The 22,746-nt window shown below is 41.0% G+C and overlaps 3 protein-coding genes across 3 annotated transcripts; all 3 read right to left on the reverse strand.

The window, feature by feature from the left end:
- Positions 1 to 818: 818 nt before the first annotated feature.
- LOC146680518 (4-trimethylaminobutyraldehyde dehydrogenase-like) lies at positions 819 to 9,488 on the reverse strand. Its single transcript, XM_085449683.1, has 12 exons — positions 9,370 to 9,488; positions 9,008 to 9,166; positions 8,392 to 8,537; positions 5,686 to 5,815; positions 5,461 to 5,595; positions 3,569 to 3,765; positions 2,307 to 2,447; positions 2,022 to 2,210; positions 1,829 to 1,916; positions 1,610 to 1,751; positions 1,337 to 1,449; positions 819 to 1,253 (listed from the first exon to the last, which is right to left on the reverse strand). The coding sequence occupies exons 2-12, from the start codon at positions 9,147 to 9,149 to the stop codon at positions 1,159 to 1,161; spliced, it is 1,518 nt and encodes a 505-aa protein (XP_085305809.1). The 5' UTR covers positions 9,150 to 9,166; positions 9,370 to 9,488; the 3' UTR covers positions 819 to 1,158.
- Positions 9,489 to 11,683: 2,195 nt separating this feature from the next.
- Positions 11,684 to 17,534, reverse strand: LOC146680519 (4-trimethylaminobutyraldehyde dehydrogenase). The gene is made up of 12 exons (XM_085449682.1): positions 17,454 to 17,534; positions 17,108 to 17,266; positions 16,023 to 16,168; positions 15,585 to 15,714; positions 15,360 to 15,494; positions 14,609 to 14,805; positions 13,217 to 13,357; positions 12,932 to 13,120; positions 12,720 to 12,807; positions 12,501 to 12,642; positions 12,193 to 12,305; positions 11,684 to 12,109 (listed from the first exon to the last, which is right to left on the reverse strand). The coding sequence occupies exons 2-12, from the start codon at positions 17,247 to 17,249 to the stop codon at positions 12,015 to 12,017; spliced, it is 1,518 nt and encodes a 505-aa protein (XP_085305808.1). The 5' UTR covers positions 17,250 to 17,266; positions 17,454 to 17,534; the 3' UTR covers positions 11,684 to 12,014.
- A 960-nt stretch (positions 17,535 to 18,494) lies between these two features.
- tmco1 (transmembrane and coiled-coil domains 1) lies at positions 18,495 to 21,661 on the reverse strand. Its single transcript, XM_085449684.1, has 7 exons — positions 21,442 to 21,661; positions 20,364 to 20,441; positions 20,222 to 20,281; positions 20,085 to 20,131; positions 19,703 to 19,770; positions 19,397 to 19,541; positions 18,495 to 18,974 (listed from the first exon to the last, which is right to left on the reverse strand). Exons 1-7 carry the CDS (start codon positions 21,509 to 21,511, stop codon positions 18,876 to 18,878), a joined length of 567 nt encoding a protein of 188 aa, XP_085305810.1. The 5' UTR covers positions 21,512 to 21,661; the 3' UTR covers positions 18,495 to 18,875.
- Positions 21,662 to 22,746: the final 1,085 nt, after the last annotated feature.

Below are 22,746 nucleotides of genomic sequence, written 5' to 3' on the forward strand. Positions count from 1 at the left end.
TGAGTGAATGATCTGCAATTTTAGAAAGCACCTGGTAGCATATAATATCAAATGCGCTGTCAAAGTTTGTGGTTGTACACCACCAAAATCCTCATTCTACCTGCTAATTAGTATTATCAACAATAATAACATCAGTTACAGAATAACTAAAATGTCAATTAATAGTACCATTTTCCAGGTACCAGGAACGGAAAAGAGAGATCATATTTCTCCCATAATATCAACTCTTTACTGACTCCGTTAAATGCGGAACTTAAAATCCTTCTCCTCACATATAGTAATAAAAGTATATTTTTATTATATTACGTCAATAATATAATAATTATTGAGTAGAGAGCCAAACGGCTAAAGTAGAGAGTCTTGGCACCCTCTCTACTTTTGAATTTGGCCTTGAAAGTTTTTATAACTCATAAAGTTAGAGCTTGGTCAGGTGACCCAGCACTAGACCACGCTTGCTGAGTGACTTCCCATATTAAACTTATTTAACAAATTATTTTAAATATTTTTTCTCCACTCAGCTCTTTTCACTCATGTATTGTATGTTATTAACTTCATCCGCTGGTCTGCTGTCCTTTGATCTTTCCAGTTGAGGCAGATGGCTGCTCTTCCACAGGCCTGGTTCTGATGGAGGTCTCTCCCTGTTAAAAGGAAGCTCTTCATCTCGCCCACAGGGGGGGGGGGGGGGGGATCCCTGATTGTTGGCATTTTCTGTCTAATATTGTAGTCTTTACCTTGCATTATAAAGCACCTTGAAGTGACTGTTGAAGTGATTTCAGTATAGCATATTCATACAGTTCAACTCACAAGCAACAAAGAAAAAGAATTTGCTTCTACAAGTTTATTTTGATACAAAGAAGCAGCTGTCCAAACAACAGTACATAAATGTGACAGCTGTTAGGCAGAAATTTTCTTCCGATTACTTCAATGTTGCACACTTGCGTGTTTATTCAGAAAACCCCAACTTTTAAATCCAGCTATCCTTCACTTACTGATGTAATAATGAAGTACTGAATACTTGGGGGGGGAAAGAGTGCTCTGCATCTATGCTTGTTTACATCATGTTCCACACACTTTGCATTAATTATGTGTTATCCTAACACAGTAAGAAGGGAGAAGTGAAGAGCTCTAGTCACAGTTCTGGCACAGCGGTGTAAAACTTTAGAAGAGGCTTTCGACATCACCCATTTCCACCACTACAGTCTTCAGCTGGGAGTAGTACTCGATGGTCACCTGGCCGTTCTCTCTGCCAAAGCCTGCAGGGATCAGGAGAGAACTGGTTAATTTACTGAGCAAATGCAGCATTTACCCAGACCATGAAAAGCTGACAGCATCTTACCCGACATCTTGTATCCTCCAAACGGCAACTCTATTGGGTTAATGTTGTAATTGTTGATAAAGCAGGTCCCTGCCTCCATACTCGCAGCCACGCGATGGGCTCGAGAAATGTCCCTGTAGGAGGAGGAAAAGAACCGACTTTTATACAGAGTGCAGTGAATTGGCCGCACTGTGGAGACCTTGAGCCACAGCCAACAGAAGGCAATAAACTCATTATCTTAAAAGAGCAAGCCGTCAACAGTTGCACCACACTGCTGACTCACAACAAACTGACCTGGTGAAGACCCCAGAGGCCAGTCCAAAGGTGGTGTTGTTGGCTCTCTTGATCACTTCTTCCTCCGTGTCAAAAGGCAAAACGGACATGACAGGGCCAAAAATCTCCTCCTTCACACAGGTCATGTCGTCTCTGCAGTTATCTGTGTCGAGAGACTTTGTGTGTTAAAAAACAAAGCTGAGTGTGCTGTACCACCATTAACCAAAGTGTTAGACATACCAAGTACGCATGGTGACATGAAATATCCCCCTTTCAGTTTGGGGTCACTGGGGACAAAGGGATCTCCTCCACAAAGCACTCTGGCTCCCTAGAAATAAATAAATAATTACAAGAGTTACGTTAAAGATTCTTTGTGCTTAACTGAGAAACCACAAACTATTAAAGCCAATCCACTCCCTCTAATGAAAAGCACCTCTTTCTTGGCCTGACTGACAAATCCCAGCACTTTCTCCAGCTGTGGTTTGCTGATCAGAGCTCCCATCCTGGTGTTCTCGAGCAGGGGGTCACCAACAGGGATGGCCTTGGTCCTTTTGACTACCTCCTCTAGGAACTGTGGCATGATCTCCCGCTGCACAAACACTCTGGTCCCATTGCAGCACACCTGCATATTTCACCACAAAGTTAATAAAACAAAACCTCCAAGAGTCTGTCTTGCATCAGGCTGCACAGTACACAAAAGTACAACGTACAGACTCACCTCTCCCTGTGTCAGGAAATTTGCCATTAGTGCCCCCTTCACTGCATTCTCCAGTTCGCAGTCTTTGAAGATGATGAGAGGAGATTTCCCTCCAAGCTCCAGAGTCACCTGCTTCACACTCTTTGCAGACATTTCCATGACCTGAAAGTAAAGAGAGCAGCCATGGTCTGTGGGCTTGTATAACAAAGTCACCTTTAGCTTAAAATAAAGCAGCAGATTTTTAAGGCTGGTTAGGGTGACCCTCCTCCACCCTGCAGGAGATCTCCAGAGCAGAACAAGGGCTACTGTTGTCACCTCCAGGGCGGTGTACTCTGAGTCTGTCCAATTCATACAACATCCTGAAAGATGAAAAGGGAAGCCAATGCAGACTTAAGGATGAGGACTGATTTAGATTTCTGCAGAAAATCTTTGTAGAGCCTGCAGCATTAATGCTTGTTTGAGGTACATTATGTGTTAACTACAGTGTGTTTGTGTCCTGGTGTTTTATATGCTGAACCAGTTGACTGAAACAAAACACTGGGACTCTTATCCTCCCAGGTCCCCACTGCCTCTCTGCAGTCAGTTTTCTCTTTAGGGGCAAAGATATTTGTAACTGATATCGTTTCACTTCTTTGTACTTTCCCTCACGCCAGTTCCTATAACTTCAGTTCTCATTCCAGGAATTTGCTGAAATTTGATTCCATTTCTTTCTTATACTGAGATGATGACTGTTATTCTTTTATTGACAAGTTCAAAAATCGCAACTAGAAATGCACATGAGGAATCAACAGTTGCTAAACAGGCGAATCACAGTAGGTCAGGGCTGTGTCCCACAGGAGAATAAATACCCCAATACGTGACTCCAAAAGTGAGCCAATAACCCTACATTCCCATCTTTAATGTTCAAGTCCACAGCACTAAATTCAGTTTACAGCCTGGTTGAAAATAATAATGAGAAGAAGAAGAATAAAGAAATCAATAATTCTTCTTAAACCATTTCAGTTTTGGCAGCTTGCTAACTGCATTCTACCTGCTTGACTTCTGTCTTAAAACAAAACATCACAGCAGCAGACAAAATGCTAATGCTTAACATGGAGAAATCACAGTGCCTATGTGCATCTATGTTCTAAACTAAAATATTCTATATTAGTAAACAGATCCCACTCCAATATTGGACAGGTCAAAAAACAAAACAAAGAACAAAATTTACTTTGAAGGTCATCAGTGTATCAGCAGCCCAACTACAGTCCATGTGTGGGAAACAATGCTGTACTGGTCTGTACCTTTTTGCCTGTAGGAACACTCCCCGTGAAAGAGACTTTAGCAACTTTTGGATGATGGCAGAGCAAGCTGCCGGTCTCTGCTCCACCTTGGACCACACAGAAAAGCCCATCAGGTACCCCAGCCTCTTTGTAGATCTCAGCCAGGATGACAGCAGTCACCGGAGCCATTGGAGAGGGTTTATATACCATGGCATTACCTAAAAAACACAACCACAATTAAATCCTGCAAGTTAAGGCCTGCAGAGCCATCTTTGTGAATGGTCACGAGACAAGACGAACAGATAGAAACAAACCATACAACAGGCTGATTGATAGGAACGTGTGGTAGAATCCAGTATTAAACAGGCCAAAAGTAACGTTTTAAAAGAATAACATGTTCATCAGTGATGTGACAGAGGCTCTGTGGCTCTGCTGCATTATTTTTAGCAGGCTCTTCCTATTTTAAACTTCCAATCTATTGCTTTTCTCTCTCTACACTTGTTTTTCTCCACTCTTTTCTTGACCCTCACACTCGCACTAAGTTGCAGCTCACTGCTGTCCCTTCCTGGTTGTGTTGGACGGCTCTTCTTGTTAACAGACCCTCACCAAGTACTGCTCACTGATGATGTCTTACTGTTTTTTTAAAATATGATATATAAACTTGTTCTCTGTTAAGCTATTCAAGCTAAGCACATGTAAAAGAACTACCGTAATTGTCGGGCTATAAGCCGCTACTTTTTGCACAAGCTTTGAACCCTGCGGCTTTTAGTCAGGTGCGGCTTTTCTATAGATTGTCCATGATTTTTGTGATATCGTAAGACGATTTGTTTTGTTTGTTCCGCTGTTGTACGGCACTACGTTGCCTGGCGGAAGGATCGGGGTTCAAGAGTGGTATGTTGGTCACATGTCCATCCGCCAGGCAACATAGTGCCGTACAAGTAGCGCGAAAAACAAACTTCAAAGTAGCGCTATGCGTTCAGCGGGAGTCGTGGATGACCAGCGGCGATAAACTTGCGAAAAGCAAGTTGTGCTCAACTCTACCGGTGGATTCTGACAGCGTGGAAAAGTGTGCAAACATCCACGATCACCAACGGATTTCGAAGGGCTGGACTGCTGCATGATGAAGAGGAGGACACCGCCACGGCCCTTCAGAGGGTGTTCGACTCTGACACTGACAATGACAATGAGGATTATCTTTGGTTTTGAAAGTGACAACGAAGGAGAGAAGCGGAGAGTGGATGACGAAGCCATCCTGAGCCTGTTTGTATCCGACACTGGAGAAGAGGACTTTGGTGGTTTTAGTGCGCAGGAGGAAGAGGAAGATGGTGGTGAATGACTGACTTTTCTTCTTGTTAAAGCTGTGTCACTGCACCTGAGCCTAAAAGGTAGTCTGAATCTATTTTTCTGGTGTGCTGTAGGTTACTGTTATGTACTACATTTGTTACTCATTTATGAAGCACAGCACATGTGCAAATATGTACCCATAACTTGATTTTCAAAATATTAATAAAAGGGGTGTGTCTCCAAACAGCCATCTCTTTCCTGACAATTCGCTTTGTGCATATTCTCTTACATATGATAAGTCAATATTGAAACACCTGCGGCTTTTAGTCAGGTGCGGCTAATGTATGTACAAAACAGGATTTTCCCCTGATTTTAGCTTGTGCGGCTAATATTCAGGTGCGCTTTGTAGTCCGGGAAATACGGTAGTTTTTCAAATGTGCATATTTTAACAAAAAGACACAGACAAAGACGGACATTTGTTGTTTTTGTTTTTTTCCCCCCACACATCTACGAAAAAGTATGTCTTCTCTAGTCTGTCTTGTTTCAGTCCCCTGCTCTCCTATATGTCGCAATCCTCTGTTGTGCAGATTACTGACAGCAGATGATACACATGCTATTATAAAACTCACCACACGCCAGAGCAGGAGCAGACTTCAATGTTGCAAGCAGGATAGGGAAGTTCCATGCACCGATTCCCACACACACACCAAGTGGCTCCCGTCTAGTGTAAGCAAATGCTCCTCCAGGGAGCTGGATATGCTGGCCTGCACCAAAATGACAGCACAATGTTAAAAACAATACCAAATGGAGGTTTTTGCAACTTTTGATAAACACAGAAGCATTGGTGCACCCACCCGCAAGTGTACCAGCCAGGCCGGCATAGTACTCAATGCTCTGCCAGGAAAAGTCTATATTTCCCAGAGCCTCAGTGATTGTTTTCCCATTGTTGATCACTTCCAGCTTTGCAAGTTTTTCCCTCCTTTCCTATTTTTTCAAAATACGCATAAAGGGAAAAAAAAAGAACTATTTTAATTGAAGCTCTTCAGTAATTATGTGGAACAAGATGTTTTGTTTTAAGATTGTATTGTCTCTTTGTCATTGCATAGACACAAAAAAGGTTAAATTGATCCAAATGGTTTCCCTCAAAAATGAAAATAGCAAACGTTATTTCAATCCATAAAAAGGAGAGAGAGAGATGTCAATTTACCAATTACAGGCCAATATCACTACTCCCACAGTTCTCTAAAAATTTAGAAAAGTTATTTGTTAATAGACTTGATAAATATATTGAGAAGCATAATCTCCTAAGTAATAACCAATATGGCTTTAGAGCGAAAAGGTCCACTTGGATGGCAGTGATGGAACTTGTTGAAGGGATATCTACTGCAATAGATCATAAGGAATATACTGTTGGTGTTTTTATAGACTTAAAAAAGGCGTTTGATACAATTGATCATCCATCCATCTTCATCTGCTTTATCCGGGGCCGGGTTGCGGGGGCAGTAGCCTAAGCACAATTGATCATTCTATATTATTGAATAAACTAGAAAGATATGGTATAAGAGGGATGTCATACAAGTGGATGAAAAGTTACTTGGATGACAGATTTCAATATGTCGAAATCAATAATGTAAAATCTAATCAGTTGACGGTAACTTGTGGCGTTCCTCAGGGCTCTGTGCTGGGCCCTAATTCTTTATATCTCTATCTATCTATCTCTGTAATGTGTATTGTTTGCTGATGATACCACTCTGTATTGCTCAGATAAAAACCTAGAACAGCTTCTGACTACAGTGGAAAAGGAGTTATTTATATCAATACAGTTTTTTAATATATTTAAGTTATCATTAAATATAAACAAAACAAAATGTATTATTTTTGGCACTAGACAAATGAAAAATGTATCTAAAATCAGGGTTAATGGAATTGAAATTGAAAGTACATGAAAATAAATTTCTTGGAGTGATAATTGATGATAAGCTTAGCTGGAAGTCACATATAAACCATGTGAAAACAAAAATGTCAAAAACCATTGCTATTCTCTCCAAAACAAAGCATGTCCTGAACAAGAAATCATTATACACACTTTATTGTACTCTGTTGCTTCCATATATGACTTACTGTCTGGAGATATGGGGTAATGCATATAAAACAAATACTCTTCCTATTTTCAAGTTACAAAAAAAAAAAAAAAAAAAAAAGGAGCTATAAGAATTATAAATCAATCAAACTATATAGAACCAACTAACATTTTGTTTATTAATCTGAATACCCTGAATTTTTAAGATTTAGTTGAATGCTGGCACAGATAATGTATAAAACACAAAATAACTTGCTTTGCCGCAGTACTCAGAAGCTGTTTAAAGTCAGAGAGAGTCAATATGACTTAAGGGGAACAGATTTCTTTAAAAAGAAAAAGAGAAGGACAAACATAAAGCAGAGATGTGTTTCTGTTTTCCTTGTTTAAAAATAGAGTATTAGAAAAATATAAAGAAGAATGAAAAGAGCAAAAATAATAATGCTGAAACCCTTGGTTGTTTTGCTTTGATTATTTTAATGAAATTTAATTTAATGTAGTTACTCATCTAAGGTGCAAAGTTAGTTTTGTTTTTTGTTTGTTTTGTTTTATTCTTTGCTTTCAGCTCTATGTACATGAGCTGCATGCTAAAAGATCTTTTGTTAAAAGTGTTGGCGTAATAAGCATATGCTTCAGCCAATACCTTTTGATTAGCCTTGTCTCATGCTTTCTTGCTTTGTGGTAATCTTTATTCTGTATTCACTGAGATATTTGAATGCTAATCAATAATTTAAATAAATAAAAAATTCAATAAAATTTAAATTTTAGCTAGAAGGCTCCAAGGTCAAATGGCTGGCTGGAACAACAATTTCTCCCAAACTGTGCTGTGACTGTCTGACACTATCCTTAAAAGGCCACCTGTGTCGGCTGGTGAAAGACCACACACACACACACACACACACACACACACACACACACACACACACACACACACACACACACACACACACACACACACGGCAGGTCTGTGTCCCGCGCTGGAGCATAGCTGCAGGACAGGATGGCTGTTGTCTACACTGGCTCACTCCTTCATACCCCCCACCCATGTCACGCCCTTTTTACATGGTGTAAGATGTGAAGATCCATGTGCTTTTCTGTGCTGAGCTGTTTTTTGGGGGTTTTTTTGTACTGTTCTCAAACTGCTCTCCCACTGGGAACTCAGTTTGAGCAGAGATCTTTTTCTCTCCTCTTGTCCCTGATGTTGGGTATTTCTCTTTGTTTCTCTTACATTCTACCTCTCTCTGACCTGTCTTCCCAATGTGAATGTTTGTGCTATGTATGGTTGAAAGGAGTCCAGTTTTACTGCAGGTAAATGTGTAACATGCAACAAGGCCAGCAGTGGAGGGAGGGGTGCATTTTAATGAATAACTAATGTCTTATTACAGCCTTCCAACAGTCAACTCCAATTTATATTGCACAAACACTGAACTAGACAGTTTCCTGGCCTGCTGGTTGTTGTTACACAACAGCTTGGCCGCCTCACCCTCATAATGCGAGCAGCCTCCAACATCACCCGAGCCCTCTCCATGCCTGCCATCTTGCTCCACTTCTGGTAAGCGGCGTAGGCACTCTGTATGGCTTCGTCCACCTCCTCAGCCCCACAGGGCACCATCTGACACAGGACCCGGCCTGCAGAGACCAGAAGAACACCAGGTTACAGAGCTGAGCTACGAATGAAAAGCGAGCTGGGCTCCTCTACATCATGCATTTTTCTGTGCATCAAATCTCTTATCTAACAATTGACATTTTTAACCTGAATCAGTAAATACACCCTCATTAACAGTAGTGATCTTCTTTGTGCAACATTAAAATGTAAAACAGACCCTTGCATTGTTTAATCTTCAGAAATGTTTATGCCTGCCTGTCATTACTGTGCATATCCCTAACCTTTATAACCTGAAAGCATGAAATCCAATTAACTTTATACTAATATCAAGTAAAGGGGGAAAAAAACAGCCCTTTGTTTGTCTACTAGTCTGCACATAGTTAAGGCAAAATGTCTATGTTACAATACTTAACAGAAGTCTGAGCAGAATCTGAGCGTTTCAAATAGCAGGAGCACTAAGGCTAAAGCAGATTTTAAAGAGCAGTATATTCACCAGTTGCAGGCTCAAACACGGGCTCAGCGTTTTTCTCCTGCCTGGGTTTCACTCGTTTTCCACCCCAGAAGTTCAGAGGCTCCGTGACAACCACGGTCCCCGTCGAGGCTCCGGGCATCGAGTCGAGGGTTGACTGGGCCATTTCCAGATGCAAAGCGCCTGCAGGGATACAGGGAAGGATGTTTCAAAGCTGGAAAACAGATGTGCAAAATGTGCAACTCAGGACAAGCGATCTAAACTGGTCGCTCCCTTTGCTAGCGTGAAGCTAGCACGGACATTAAGTTAACTAAAGTTGCACGAGAGAAACAGCGCGTGCACATTTTAAATATGAAAGCAACAAAATAAAATAGCTGAAGTTTTACCGCTTATGCTCCCGCAGAAGGACTGGAAAAGGTTCTTCACAGTCTATTTCAACACCACGCCTCCTTCATGCTACCACCCCGTATTTCTGCTGACTCACTCACTTCTGCTGTTAAAACACAAGGTGTTAAAGGAACCAGCAGCAGAATTTTTGGTGCAACTCGCCCCCCCCAAAAGAAAGTCTGTCCACTATAAGACAGAGGAGCATTAATTATTTTAGTCATATTCAGGTTACCACAAAGAGTTTTTTCATTTAGTTGAACTTGAAATGTTTGTCAGTAGGTAAACAATTAGTATTGTACAGTCAGAAATATCAAGTTATTCTTAATACTGCAGACTTGCAATGTATAAGTTGTCCTAACAGTCATCTTAAGTAAGCTTTACTTAGTTTTTTTTTGAGGCAACGAGTTTCCTCAATTTTTTTTAGTTCTGGGAACTAATTAGATTTTACAGTGTGTGTAGCTGTCCATACCTCAACGTTACAAAAGCACAACCACTGTCCACACCCCAACCACACCTCACCTCACAGTAAATGATCATTTCCATTTTAAGCATTTCCAAATGATCATTTTCCATACTGCCAGTATAAATATACACAGTATACTGCCATCACTACAATATAGATGTTTTACACACTCCTTTTGTTGTTGACATTTACAGGCTGTGTGCAAAAGGCCACACTCTTCATATTCATGCCAACTAATATTTTTACGTCCAGTAGGTGTCCTACTAGAGCAAATGAAGCTTCAAGAAGCTTTGCGCTGGGGTGAACCAATTGGATGACAAGCTTCAGTGCTTCATGAAGCTTCATCTGCCCATCACTACTAATTACAATGCCAAATTACAACTTGGCCTATGGCATCAATTAGTGCACAAATGGCATCAATTAGAGCACAAATATACATAAACTATCAAGTTACAGTCAAATACATGAAAATAATACGAGCTGCGCTCAAGAGAAGGTTTTGCCTCATGCTCATACCTTTCTGCTCATCAACATCAGGTACCGTGAACAGGTGAGTGCAACCACATTTATCATCTACCACACTCATGAGACACGCCCCACACCCGTGCACCAAATACAGCGAGTCCATTTAAACCAACCCACTTAGTCAAAAAAGGAACAACTCATATGCCTCCTACACCAGGGTCAGCAACCTTTAAGACCCAAAGAGCCATTTGGACCCGGTTTCCACGCAAAATAAAACGCTGGGAGCCGCAAATACTTTTTGACATCTAAAATGAAGATAACACTGTATATATTGTTTTTTACCTTTATTGCTTTGTGTGAACAACTAAGGTGTGTTGCTTATGAAATCCATGAAGTGCTACAGAGAAAATTACATTTTATTTCTGTAATTAACACATTTTGAACTCAAAGAAATATAACAAAAGGAAAGACACCCAGCTGAACTAAAATGATCCATGTAGCACCCTTATATCGCCTTTGGGCTTTTGGAGCCTTGACCTGACTTTTAAAATAATAATTGGAAAAAAAGCACTATGCTGCTAAAAGATGAAAAATACTGCCTAAATATGTATTTTACCAGGTTAATGTGTGTGGTCGGGTGCGGTCTGCAGCACCGCTGCAGGGGAGGCGGACGCACCTGAGCGGCACCCGCAATCACGCCTCGCCGCCTTAACGTCTGTGCCATCTATGCTGTTGTGTTGGTGTGTGTCGGGTTGTGAGCTGAAAAGCTACAGCCTGCTGTATGCGTACAGCAACCGTGTGTGAAAAGTGGTCAATAAAGAGATGCTGAAAAGCATGTTCATGGAAACATCGTCGGGTCTGCCGTGATATCTTTACAATGGGACTTCTGCTCCTGAACCTTTGCGCACAGCGTCTGCAAATCGGGGCAGGACTGTAAGCTGTCATCTGTGAGGCGTGAGCAGTGTTTGTTTTTAACATAGTTCACGGTGGAGAACAGCTGCTGACATAATGTGGATCCGAAGATCCATAACTGGCCTACCTGGGGTTGAAAGTCTCGATAAAAGCACGACGTTTCGGCGGGTACACCGGCTTCCGCGAGTGTGACGCTTATTTTGAGCGATGAACAAAATAATAAAATCTGATTTTATTTTTATATTTCAATGTCACAATAATCTTCCAATTTGGAACTACAAGTTTAAAAAAAACTAACATAAATAAAATACACTTCAGCTAAATACTTCTAATTTATTTCCCGAAACCACGCGGAGCCGCAGTATAAGACTAAAGAGCCGTTTTTCTTATTGCTGGTGTTTTCTTAAGTTGCAGTCCGTTTGGCATCTCAGGGCCACCGTAGTATAGCATTCACCTCACAAGCAACAAAGAAAAAGAATTTGCTTCTACAATTTATTTTGATACAAAGGAGCAGCTGTCCAAACAACAGTACAAAGAAGTCTTCCTCTAATGCTGGTTCCATCGTTGCACACTTGTATTTCCTCAGAAAACCCCAACTTTTAAATCCAGCTATCCTTCACTTACTGATGTAATAATGAAGTACTGAATACTTGGGGGGGGGGGGGGGGGGGGGGGAGTGCTCTGCATCTATGCTTGTTTACATCATGTTCCACACACTTTGCATTAATTATGTGTCAGCCTAACACAGTAAGAAGGGAGAAGTGAAGAGCTCTAGTCACAGTTCTGGCACAGCGGTGTAAAACTTTAGAAGAGGCTTTCGACGTCACCCATTTCCACCACTACAGTCTTCAGCTGGGAGTAGTACTCGATGGTCACCTGGCCGTTCTCTCTGCCAAAGCCTGCAGGGATCAGGAGAGAACTGGTTAATTTACTGAGCAAATGCAGCATTTACCCAGACCATGAAAAGCTGACAGCATCTTACCCGACATCTTGTATCCTCCAAACGGCACCTCTACAGGGCTGATGTTGTAATTGTTGATAAAGCAGGTCCCTGCCTCCAGGTTCTCAGCCACGCGATGGGCTCGAGAAATGTCCCTGTAGGAGGAGGAAAAGAACCGACTTTTATACAGAGAAAAGCAGTCGGTATGCAACTTGAAATTGCTACTGTGCAGTGAATTGGCCGCACTGTGGAGACCTTGAGCCACAGCCAACAGAAGGCAATAAACTCATTATCTTAAAAGAGCAAGCCGTCAACAGTTGCACCACACTGCTGACTCACAACAAACTGACCTGGTGAAGACCCCAGAGGCCAGTCCAAAGGTGGTGTTGTTGGCTCTCTTGATCACTTCTTCCTCCGTGTCAAAAGGCAAAACGGACATGACAGGGCCAAAAATCTCCTCCTTCACACAGGTCATGTCGTCTCTGCAGTTATCTGTGTCGAGAGACTTTGTGTGTTAAAAAACAAAGCTGAGTGTGCTGTACCACCATTAACCAAAGTGTTAGACATACCAAGTACGCATGGTGACATGAAATACCCCCCTTTCAGTTTGGGGTCACTGGGGACAAAGGGATCTCCTCCACAAAGCACTCTGGCTCCCTAGAAATAAATAAATAATTACAAGAGCTACGTTAAAGAACACCCACAGTAATACAGATTCTTTGTGCTTAACTGAGAAACCACAAACTATTAAAGCCAATTCACTCCCTCTAATGAAAAGCACCTCTTTCTTGGCCTGACTGACAAATCCCAGCACTTTCTCCAGCTGTGGTTTGCTGATCAGAGCTCCCATCCTGGTGCTCTCGAGCAGGGGGTCACCAACAGGGATGGCCTTGGTCCTTTTGACTACCTCCTCTAGGAACTGTGGCATGATCTCCCGCTGCACAAACACTCTGGTCCCATTGCAGCACACCTGCATATTTCACCACAAAGTTAATAAAACAAAACCTCCAAGAGTCTGTCTTGCATCAGGCTGCACAGTACACAAAAGTACAATGTACAGACTCACCTGTCCCTGTGTCAGGAAATTTGCCATTAGTGCCCCCTTCACTGCATTCTCCAGTTCGCAGTCTTTGAAGATGATGAGAGGAGATTTCCCTCCAAGCTCCAGAGTCACCTGCTTCACACTCTTTGCAGACATTTCCATGACCTGAAAGTAAAGAGAGCAGCCATGGTCTGTGGGCTTGTATAACAAAGTCACCTTTAGCTTAAAATAAAGCAGCAGATCTTTAAGGCTGGTTAGGGTGACCCTCCTCCACCCTGCAGGAGATCTCCAGAGCAGAACATGAGATCATGAGTTGTCACCTCCAGGGTGGTGTACTCTGAGTCTGTCCAATTCATACAACATCCTGAAAGATGAACAGTGAAGCCAATGCAGACTTAAGGATGAGGACTGATTTAGATTTCTGCAGAAAATCTTTGTAGAGCCTGCAGCATTAATGCTTGTTTGAGGTACATTATGTGTTAACTACAGTGCGTTTGCGTCCTGGTGTTTTATATGCAGTACTTTTATCCTCCTGGGTCCCCACTGCCTCTCTGCAGTCAGTTTTCTTTTTAGGGGCAAACATATTTGTAACTGACATCGTTTCACTTCTTTGTACATTCCGTCATGTCAGTTCCTATAACTTCAGTTCTCGTTCCAGGAATTTGAGAAAATTGGATGCTACGCTTTTTTTCTTTCTTATACTGAGATCATGACTGTTATTCTCTCATTGACAAGTTCAAAAATTGTAACTTGAAATGCACATGAGGAATCAACAGTTGTTGAACAGGCCAATCACAATAGCGGTATAGCTAGTAAAGCAATATAGCAAGTGAGTATAGCAAGATAACTCCTGACACCAATTGTATGCATGCATGTGGAAACTTATCACAAGTGGGCCTGAAGTTTTATTGCACCTTCACAGAAGGTTCATTGTAGACTTGAAGATCTGCATCGGCGGCCACAATTCAGAGATCACCCTAGTGTTTGATTGGAGTGGTTCTCTTCATATTGAAATATGTTATTAAACTCACTTCAACTAATGCTCACCGAGGTGTTTGCAGGTTATTGTTAAAATTTCCATAACACTACATTTCTAGGGAGGTGCAAATCAGGTCGCACTGTAGGATTTTAGAGGGGTTTGTGGTTCCAATATAGTTACGGTGTAGATTTCCCCACAGGAGTATAAATACCCAATAAGTGAGTCCAAAAGGGAGCATCCTAAATTCCCATGTTTAAATGTCCAAGTCCACAGCACTAAATTCAGTTTACAGCCTGGTTGAAAAAAAAAAAAAAACATAAATAAATGAAATAAAATATATAATACTAATAATAATAATAATAATAATAATAGTTCAGTGTATCTGGGCAGCCCAACTACAGTCCATGTGTGGGAAACAATGCTGTACTGGTCTGTACCTTTTTGCCTGTAGGAACACTCCCCGTGAAAGAGACTTTAGCGACTTTTGGATGATGGCAGAGCAAGCTGCCGGTCTCTGCTCCACCTTGGACCACACAGAAAAGCCCATCAGGTACCCCAGCCTCTTTGTAGATCTCAGCCAGGATGACAGCAGTCACCGGAGTCATTGGAGAGGGTTTATATACCATGGCATTACCTAAAAAACACAACCACAATTAAATCCTGCAAAGCTATCTTTGTGAATGGTCACATGAAACAAGACAAACAGACAGGAACAAGCTGTACAACAGGTGGATTGATAGGACTAGTGTTCATCAGTGATGTGACAGAGGCTCTGTGGCTCTGCTACATTATCTTTAGCAGGCTCTTCCCATTTTAAACTGCCAATCTTTTGCTTTTGTCTCTCTCACTCTTGTTTTTCTCCACTCTTTTCTTGCCTCTCACACTCGCAGCAAGTTGAAGCTGATGGCTCTTCTTGTTAATGGACCCTCACCAATTACTGCTCACTGAAGATGTCCTACTGTTTTTTTTTCCTTTTTCTTTTTTTTTAAAATATGATATAAACCTGTTCTCTGTTAAGACAAAGAGGGACATTTGCCGTTTTGTCTCTGCCCCCTCCCCCCCACATCTATGAAAAAGTATGTCTTCTCTAGTCTGTCTTGTTTCAGTCCCCTGCTCTCCTATATGTCGCAATCCTCTGTTGTGCAGATTACTGACAGCAGATGATACACATGCTGTTATAAAACTCACCACATGCCAGAGCAGGAGCAGATTTCCATGATGCAATCTGGAAAGGGTAGTTCCATGCACCGATTCCCACACACACACCAAGTGGCTCCCGTCTAGTGTAAGCAAATGCTCCTCCAGGGAGCTGGATGTGCTGGCCTGCACCAAAATGACAGCACAATGTTAAAAACAATACCAAACGGAGGTTTTTGCACCTTTTGACAAACACAGAAGCATTGGTGCACCCACCCGCAAGTGTACCAGCCAGGCCGGCATAGTACTCAATGCTCTGCCAGGCAATGTCAATATCCACCAGAGCCTCAATGATGGATTTCCCATTGTTGATCACTTCCAGCTTTGCAATTTTTTCCCTCCTTTCCTATTTTTTTAACATGCATAAAGGGAAAAAAAAGCATGGAAGTATTTTAATTGACACTCATCAGTAATTTTGTGGAACAAGATGTCTTGTTTTAAGATTATGCAATGACCGAGAGACAATAGAGACACACAAAAGGTTAAATTGGTTCAAATGTAGGCCAGCAGAGAAGGGAGGGGTGCATTTTAATGAATAACTAATGTCTTATTGCAGGCTTCCAACAGTCAAGTCCAATTTATATTGCACAAACACTGAACTAGACAGTTTCCTGGACTGCTGGTGGTTATTACACAACAGCTTGGCCGTCTCACCCTGATAATGCGAGCAGCCTCCAACATCACCCGAGCCCTCTCCATGCCTGCCATCTTGCTCCACTTCTGGTAGGCGGCATAGGCACTCTGTATGGCTTCGTCCACCTCCTCAGCCCCACAGGGCACCATCTGACACAGGACCCGGCCTGCAGAGACCAGAAGAACACCAGGTTACAGAGCTCTACACCATGCATTTTTCTTTTTTTCTATTTTTTTTTTGTTTGTTTTTTTTTTGTATCAAATCTCTTTTCAATTTCTAACAATTGACATTTTTAACCTGAATCAGTAAAAACACCCTCACTAACAGTAGTGATCTTCTTTGTGCAACATTAAAATGTAAAACAGACCCTTGCATTGTTTAATCTTCAGAAATGTTTATGCCTGCCTGTCATTACTGTGCATATCCCTAACCTTTATAACCTGAAAGCATGAAATCCAGTTAACTTTATACTAATATCAAGTAAAGGGGGAAAAAAAACAGCCCTTTGTTTGTCTACTAGTCTGCACATAGTTAAGGCAAAATGTCTATGTTACAATACTTAACAGAAGTCTGAGCAGAATCTGAGCGTTTCAAATATATTGAAACGCTCAGATTCAAAGGGGCGATCGTGGCTCAAGAGTGGGGCGATCGTGGCTCAAGAGTTGGGCGATCGTGGCTCAAGAGTTGGGCGTTCGCCTTGTAATCGGAAGGTTGCCGGTTCGAGCCCCGGCTTGGACAGTCTCGGTCGTTGTGTCCTTGGGCAAGACACTTCACCCGTTGCCTACTGGTGGTGGTCAGAGGGCCCGGTGGCGCCAGTGTCCGGCAGCCTCGCCTCTGTCAGTGCGCCCCAGGGTGGCTGTGGCTACAATGTAGCTTGCCATCACCAGTGTGTGAATGTGTGCGTGAATGGGTGGATGACTGGATATGTAAAGCGCTTTGGGGTCCTTAAGGACTAGTAAAGCGCTATATAAATACAGGCCATTTACCATTTACCATTTCAGAAAAACCGCAGGCCTTTAAATCACCGTCACTTGTTTTCCCCAGAATACGTGTCCTTAGCAGGAGCACTAAGGCTAAAGCAGATTTTAAAGAGCAGTATATTCACCAGTTGCAGGCTCAAACACGGGCTCAGCGTTTTTCTCCTGCCTGGGTTTCACTCGTTTTCCACCCCAGAAGTTCAGAGGCTCCGTGACAACCACGGTCCCCGTCGAGGCTCCGGGCATCGAGTCGAGGGTTGACTGGGCCATTTCCAGATGCAAAGCGCCTGCAGGGAATTATGTAGCAAAGTTATAAAACAGATGCGCAACTTAGGACAAGTGATCGAAACTGGTCGCTCCCTTTGCTAACGTGAAGCTAGCACGGACATTAAGTTAGCTAAACTTGCACAAGAAAAGCAGCGCGCGCAGATTTTAAATATGATAGCAGACAAGTAAAAGTAGCTGAAGTTTTACCGCTTATGCTCCCGCAGAAGGACTGGAAATGAAGGCAGACGCTAATCACCTTCACGCCCGTTTAGCAGCCAGAAGACCACGCCTTCTTCTGTTACACACTCCGAGTAGAGGTCAAAAAAACAACCGTAAAAATTTATGCAGGTCTGTTTTTAAAACAAGATGATTTATTAGTTAATACTGGCAGTGTAACGGGTGCAAAGATTAAAATATCCAGCAGCAGAATTAAAGACATTATAAATGAGAGATGTGTTAATTAGAGCAGGATTAAAAAGCTCTATATAAAAGTACTGTTCAGACTATTTTTAAGTGTTTAAAATACTTTGAGAATTTCATTAATGTATTTATCTACTTGTTAGCAAATTTATGAAAGGAGCAAGAACTGATGTTTGATGTTTTTGCCGTTCCTTTAATTTCTGCCCAGATTGTGGCATCTTGCTTGTTTCATACAACCATGAAATGTATCCACAGCATGTGTGGAGTTTACCCGTGCAAAACTGAATGCACTGATAATTTAATAAGGTGGAGACCTGCTCTGTAATGTAATATCCCAGAGTTCACTTTTCGGGACCTCAGATTGTATGCAAAACATGACCGTGGCTTCTGATTGGTGCTTTAAACCTGCACGTTTTCTTAAAGCCAGCAGGAAGTGACTCCTGAATATGCATAAAGAAGCCAGTTACTGCATATAGAAGTCGATGGGGAGGGAAAACCATCATCCTACTCAATGTACAACTTCAGTAAACACTTTTCTTGATGATTTAATGGGCTTCAAATTACTTGACAATAACTAGTAAGATTTTAAATGGGAAGGATAGTTTTTGTGCTACATCCCACAATTTTTTGTTTCAACTTTTAATCACTGACAATTAAAAAAAAAAAGATCTGATTGATTTAGTTCAGCAGCATCTGCATACTCTTGTTTGTTTTCCCTTAAAAATATCTTGTTCACTCAAATGAGTTTCACTCCATAGCTTCCCTTTAAATTAGATGGTAGTACAAAGGGACAAAAAAACAACAACAACAAAAAAGACATGCCTGAAATCTAATCATAAAACTTTATTAATATGCATGACACAACAGTACACAATGACATACAATAATACTGAAACTGGATCAGATGTTACTGTGTCAATCGTTAATTTAAAATCTCCAAACACTCCATGAATTTTGCTAAATGCACAGCTGACATTTGTAACCTTTAATAATCAACAGAATGAACTATAATTTTCCTATAATTTCTAACCAAAACAGTTATAATGTTTAATGTTAAATAAACAACAAAATGAATAAGAAATCAAACAAAGTAGTGGTACTGTAGCTGCAACGGGTAAGACTTTTAACCTCAGCAGGAGCAGTTCTGTCTGTGCGCTGGTGGGGGCGCTATGACTGCAGGCAGCAGTGCAGGAACGTCTGGGCTGCTGATTAAGAAAACTTAGCTGCTTGTGGAGGAGGTCCTAAAAAGCCTCCAGCCTGTTTGGTTGCAGCTCTGGAGGGTGCAAGACCGAGCATCTTCTGAATGTTCTACAGGAAAAAACAAAACAAAAGAAAACAGCAGAAACTCTAAAACAAATACCCAAACCAGCACAGAATATACATTTGATAACACTTAGTATGCACGATATTAACCCTGATATATTGCTGTATATTATTCTACACATACAGTTTCCTGCTAACACCAGTTAGATGTGTATTCAACAAACAATACAGAATTTGTCCTAAGGGTGGCAGTAGAGAACACAGCATGTTACTTAAATTAACTCAACTGCCTTGGTCTCCCTGTGGAAACCAGATAATATCCTCTGGAGGTGTTTATGCTGAATCTGAGTAACAGTATTTAGTCCTTGTACAGCTGCAGTGAAAGCTCTGTCCATATTGCCAGCAATAAGTCAGACTCGTTCCTGGTGAGTATGTCCACTGATATACAATAAAAGTATAGACGTTACCTGTCTGATGGACATGGTGCAGAGGATATAGAGGAAAATAAAGGAGCAGTCGGTGTAATCCTCGCCCAGCAGGTTGCGGTGTGACAGTCCCTGGATATACGACAGTGGCACAAATGGCAATTTGGCCACAACTCTTCCATCGAAACTGAACGTAACATAAAAAGCCAAAAAGGGAACTTGTTTAAAACAATGGACTGGACAAGTTACTTTCTTATATTTTGCCTGATGTTTTTTTTTTTTTTTTTTATGAAAAGAGAAAGCTTTTTAACAAAATGTGAAACAGTATTTTACCCTGCAGTAACTTACATGGAGTTGAACATGCCCATGAGAGCTGTGAAGCAGAAACCAATGGCAAACATGGATTTCATCCGTACCTACAAAACAAACACTCAGGATTTAAAACGCATACATTTAACCATAAACACTTAAATTAAAATATATAAGGTTTGACTGGAATGATCAGCGGGCAAAATTTTGACCCGCCTCTCAACTGATTTAAGAACAAAAAATATGCTACAGTTGTTGAAATGAAAACGAAATGGTCATTCTGAAGGGTTTGTGTGGGAACTTTTTTCAGATTCAGTTGACTTTAAATGGAATGACCTCGCTAAACTACGATAACTAGACAACCCCAGTATCAGACATTAAGCCTGGGCTGCATATTAACTGGAAACAAAACATCTCTCACCATAGACAGGTCTCTGTTGTTGTTCTTCAGCTTCTCCTCTTGCCTTTCTGGAACACAATCATTCACAAAACACTGTTATCCAGAGGAGAAGGGCCGATCATAAAAGCAGAACACCGGTTTGTTTACAGGGTTCTTACCAATCTTCTTCTTTTGTTGGCGTCCAGCAGATTCAGTTATGGTTTCCTTTTTCTTCTCAACTAGTATCAGAGAGGACAAAATTAATCTTTTAACAATCTGAAAAAAATAGCAAGTTAACAAGACAACACTTGAGTCACTTACGTTTTTTGCTTTGCTTTTCCACTTCAGCCTTTAGCCTCTTGTACTTTTCAGTCCGATACACTAAAACCCAGGTAATCCCTGAGGAGAAAATACGATTGTTTAAATAAAATTTAAAAAAAATTGAAAACTGCCACTGAAGTTTCCAACATTTCACACTGATCAATATGTGAAGTTTTTGCACATTTCTGAAACCTTTTCCTGAATCAGAAGAAATCTCTGCAGCCACAGTATCCAATAAGCTTTGGATCCTTTTCTGTCACACCAACCCTCTGCATTCCTCCTTCACTCTATCCATGGACCTCCTCTATGGTCCACACAGCTCAGTGACGATCAGTTCTCTTCTTAGACTAGCTTTACCAACTCCTTCCCATAGATTAATGGCATGTCTCATCAACTCTATCTCTCTGCAGTTATTACAGCTCTCCACATCACTCTTATTGTTTAAAACTGGTAGCAGTAAACGTCTTCTCTATTCCTCAGGCATCCTCTCACTTTCTAAGATTGTGTTAAACAATGTAGTTAAAAGGTCCACTGCCCTCTCTCCCCTCTAAACATCTCCATACTGCCACAGGTATGTCTTCTGGACTACCCATCTTTAAATTCTTTATTCTCTTCATCACTCGCTCTAATAGGCTGACAAAATACAACAAAAAGACTTCTACTTCTACTCTGGAATGTAAATCATACACAAATGTGGTTAAATAATGTCTTACTTCCGTATCTAAACTAAACATTTAGACAAAATTAAATTGTAACAAATATTTTTTTTATTTATCTTTTTCAAATTGTTAATGTAGATAGCGAGGAAGTCAATATTCTCCCCGAGGAAAGCGTCTCAAACGTAAGTTCAGGCTTTTATTGCGAAATTAACCGGAAGACACAAACGTTAAGCTGTATTCAGTCATTAACAAAGTACAGGTCAACAAAAGCAACAAAATTGCGAATTATTGAATATTAATAACATTGAAGACGTTTCCCTACCATATAATCCGGAGTAATGTAAAATTCTGAGCTATAACAGTGTTTTCTGGAGCACGGTAAAACGCCTGCCTCGACCTGTCAGACAGATTTGGCTCACCTTCGGCTAACAACGCTGTACAAATTGAGATGAAGACGATCAAAATGGTGTCTGCGAACATGGTACTCATGGTGTCAAAGTCCCGTTTTCCAGGCCGTAGAGAGGAAAAGTATTTACTTTATATCAGAAGATAAACCCTGACCACCTTCCGCTGAGCAGAGTTTCAGCTTCATACAGCCCTGTCAGCGTTACTGCAGAGGTCAGACCACGAAAAAGCACTTCCGGTTCATCCGACCGAGCCCAAAAAAAAAAAAAAAAAAAAGAACCAAAGAAAAAGAAAGAAAGGAAAAAATGCATATACATACACAAAAATATGTAACAATGCAGAGAGATTTTTCTTAACCATTTTAAAAATAGTCGACACTCTTGGACATTCCCATACCACGTGGTCAAAATTGTACTTAAAGGACAGTCTTGGAGTTTTTTCTATAAAGATGCCCTTCCATGTTGCCATATTTTTTCATAACTGTCCAAATTTCTTCATACTTACCTAAAATATTAAATGTAACATTCCACCTTCCTCCATCTTGTAGCCAACTTGTTCATTTTTTTGCATCTGAATCGTGTTTGCTAATATCACACTACCCAAAACTGTTCATCCATCCATTTTCTTCACCCTGGTAAGCTTGCCAATCAATCACAGGACAAACACAAAAAGAGAAACAATCACTCACATTCTCACCTACAGTCAGTTTCGAATCACTAATTAATCTAGCCAACGTGCATGGTTTTAAAGCAGGAATTTTTATAACGGGTCACAAGCTCACTTTGATCTTAAGAGGGCCAGACCAGTGAAACTCCCCTTTCTGTCAGTGAAAATAAGTTTAAATAAACATTTAATATCTTAATACTAAACAAGAACTATCTTAATATGAGAAAAAGAAGAGTAATTGCAACAGTGCAACTTAGTTTTTCCGCATGCTAAAGAAATGCTGCTCTCATTAATGGAAGAAAGACTATTTTGGCTTAACTTGCTAGAAATAAAAGTATGAAATTACAGAAAAACAATCCTGGTAGCTCATCAGATAAAAAAGAAGGTCTCTGTTAATTCACAGAAAATGCCCCTTTTTTGCAGATCCAGTGTAAAAACATATGTTTCTATAGTCAATGGTGAAAGTTGAACCTTTCTGTTATTTAATTCTTTATCTATTACCAAGGGGCAGTTCCTTATCAGTAGGAAAAGCTGCAAAACTTATTAGCATTCATTCAAATGTCCAAAAATTAATTACTTCCTTCACATTTTCTAAAGACATCCATCCAGTGGGCCAGATTTGAGCCTTTGCTAGGCCAATTCTGGCCCCAGGG

Source organism: Copadichromis virginalis, linkage group LG23, assembly GCF_057382275.1.
Source record: "Copadichromis virginalis isolate Kocher_CV1m ecotype Utaka linkage group LG23, C_Virginalis_male_GT1.1, whole genome shotgun sequence".
In the NCBI taxonomy this organism is placed as follows: domain Eukaryota; kingdom Metazoa; phylum Chordata; class Actinopteri; order Cichliformes; family Cichlidae; genus Copadichromis; species Copadichromis virginalis.

Bases quoted from the DNA above. Each gene is read 5' to 3' on its own strand.
- LOC146680518 (XM_085449683.1), bottom strand. From the start codon at position 9,149: ATGGCCCAGTCAACCCTCGACTCGATGCCCGGAGCCTCGACGGGGACC. The intron at 2,448-3,568 runs GTACAGACCAGT...CTTTACTTTCAG, and splicing joins GTGTTCCTACAGGCAAAAAG to GTCATGGAAATGTCTGCAAA. The intron at 1,450-1,609 runs GTCAGTTTGTTG...CTCCTCCTACAG, and splicing joins GCCTCTGGGGTCTTCACCAG to GGACATTTCTCGAGCCCATC.
- LOC146680519 (XM_085449682.1), bottom strand. From the start codon at position 17,249: ATGGCCCAGTCAACCCTCGACTCGATGCCCGGAGCCTCGACGGGGACC. The intron at 15,495-15,584 runs GTGGGTGCACCA...ATTTTGGTGCAG, and splicing joins CCTGGCTGGTACACTTGCGG to GCCAGCACATCCAGCTCCCT. The intron at 12,306-12,500 runs GTCAGTTTGTTG...CTCCTCCTACAG, and splicing joins GCCTCTGGGGTCTTCACCAG to GGACATTTCTCGAGCCCATC.
- tmco1 (XM_085449684.1), bottom strand. From the start codon at position 21,511: ATGAGTACCATGTTCGCAGACACCATTTTGATCGTCTTCATCTCAATT. The intron at 20,442-21,441 runs GTGAGCCAAATC...TTTTCTCCTCAG, and splicing joins TACAGCGTTGTTAGCCGAAG to GGATTACCTGGGTTTTAGTG. The intron at 18,975-19,396 runs GTAACGTCTATA...TTTTTCCTGTAG, and splicing joins GCACCATGTCCATCAGACAG to AACATTCAGAAGATGCTCGG.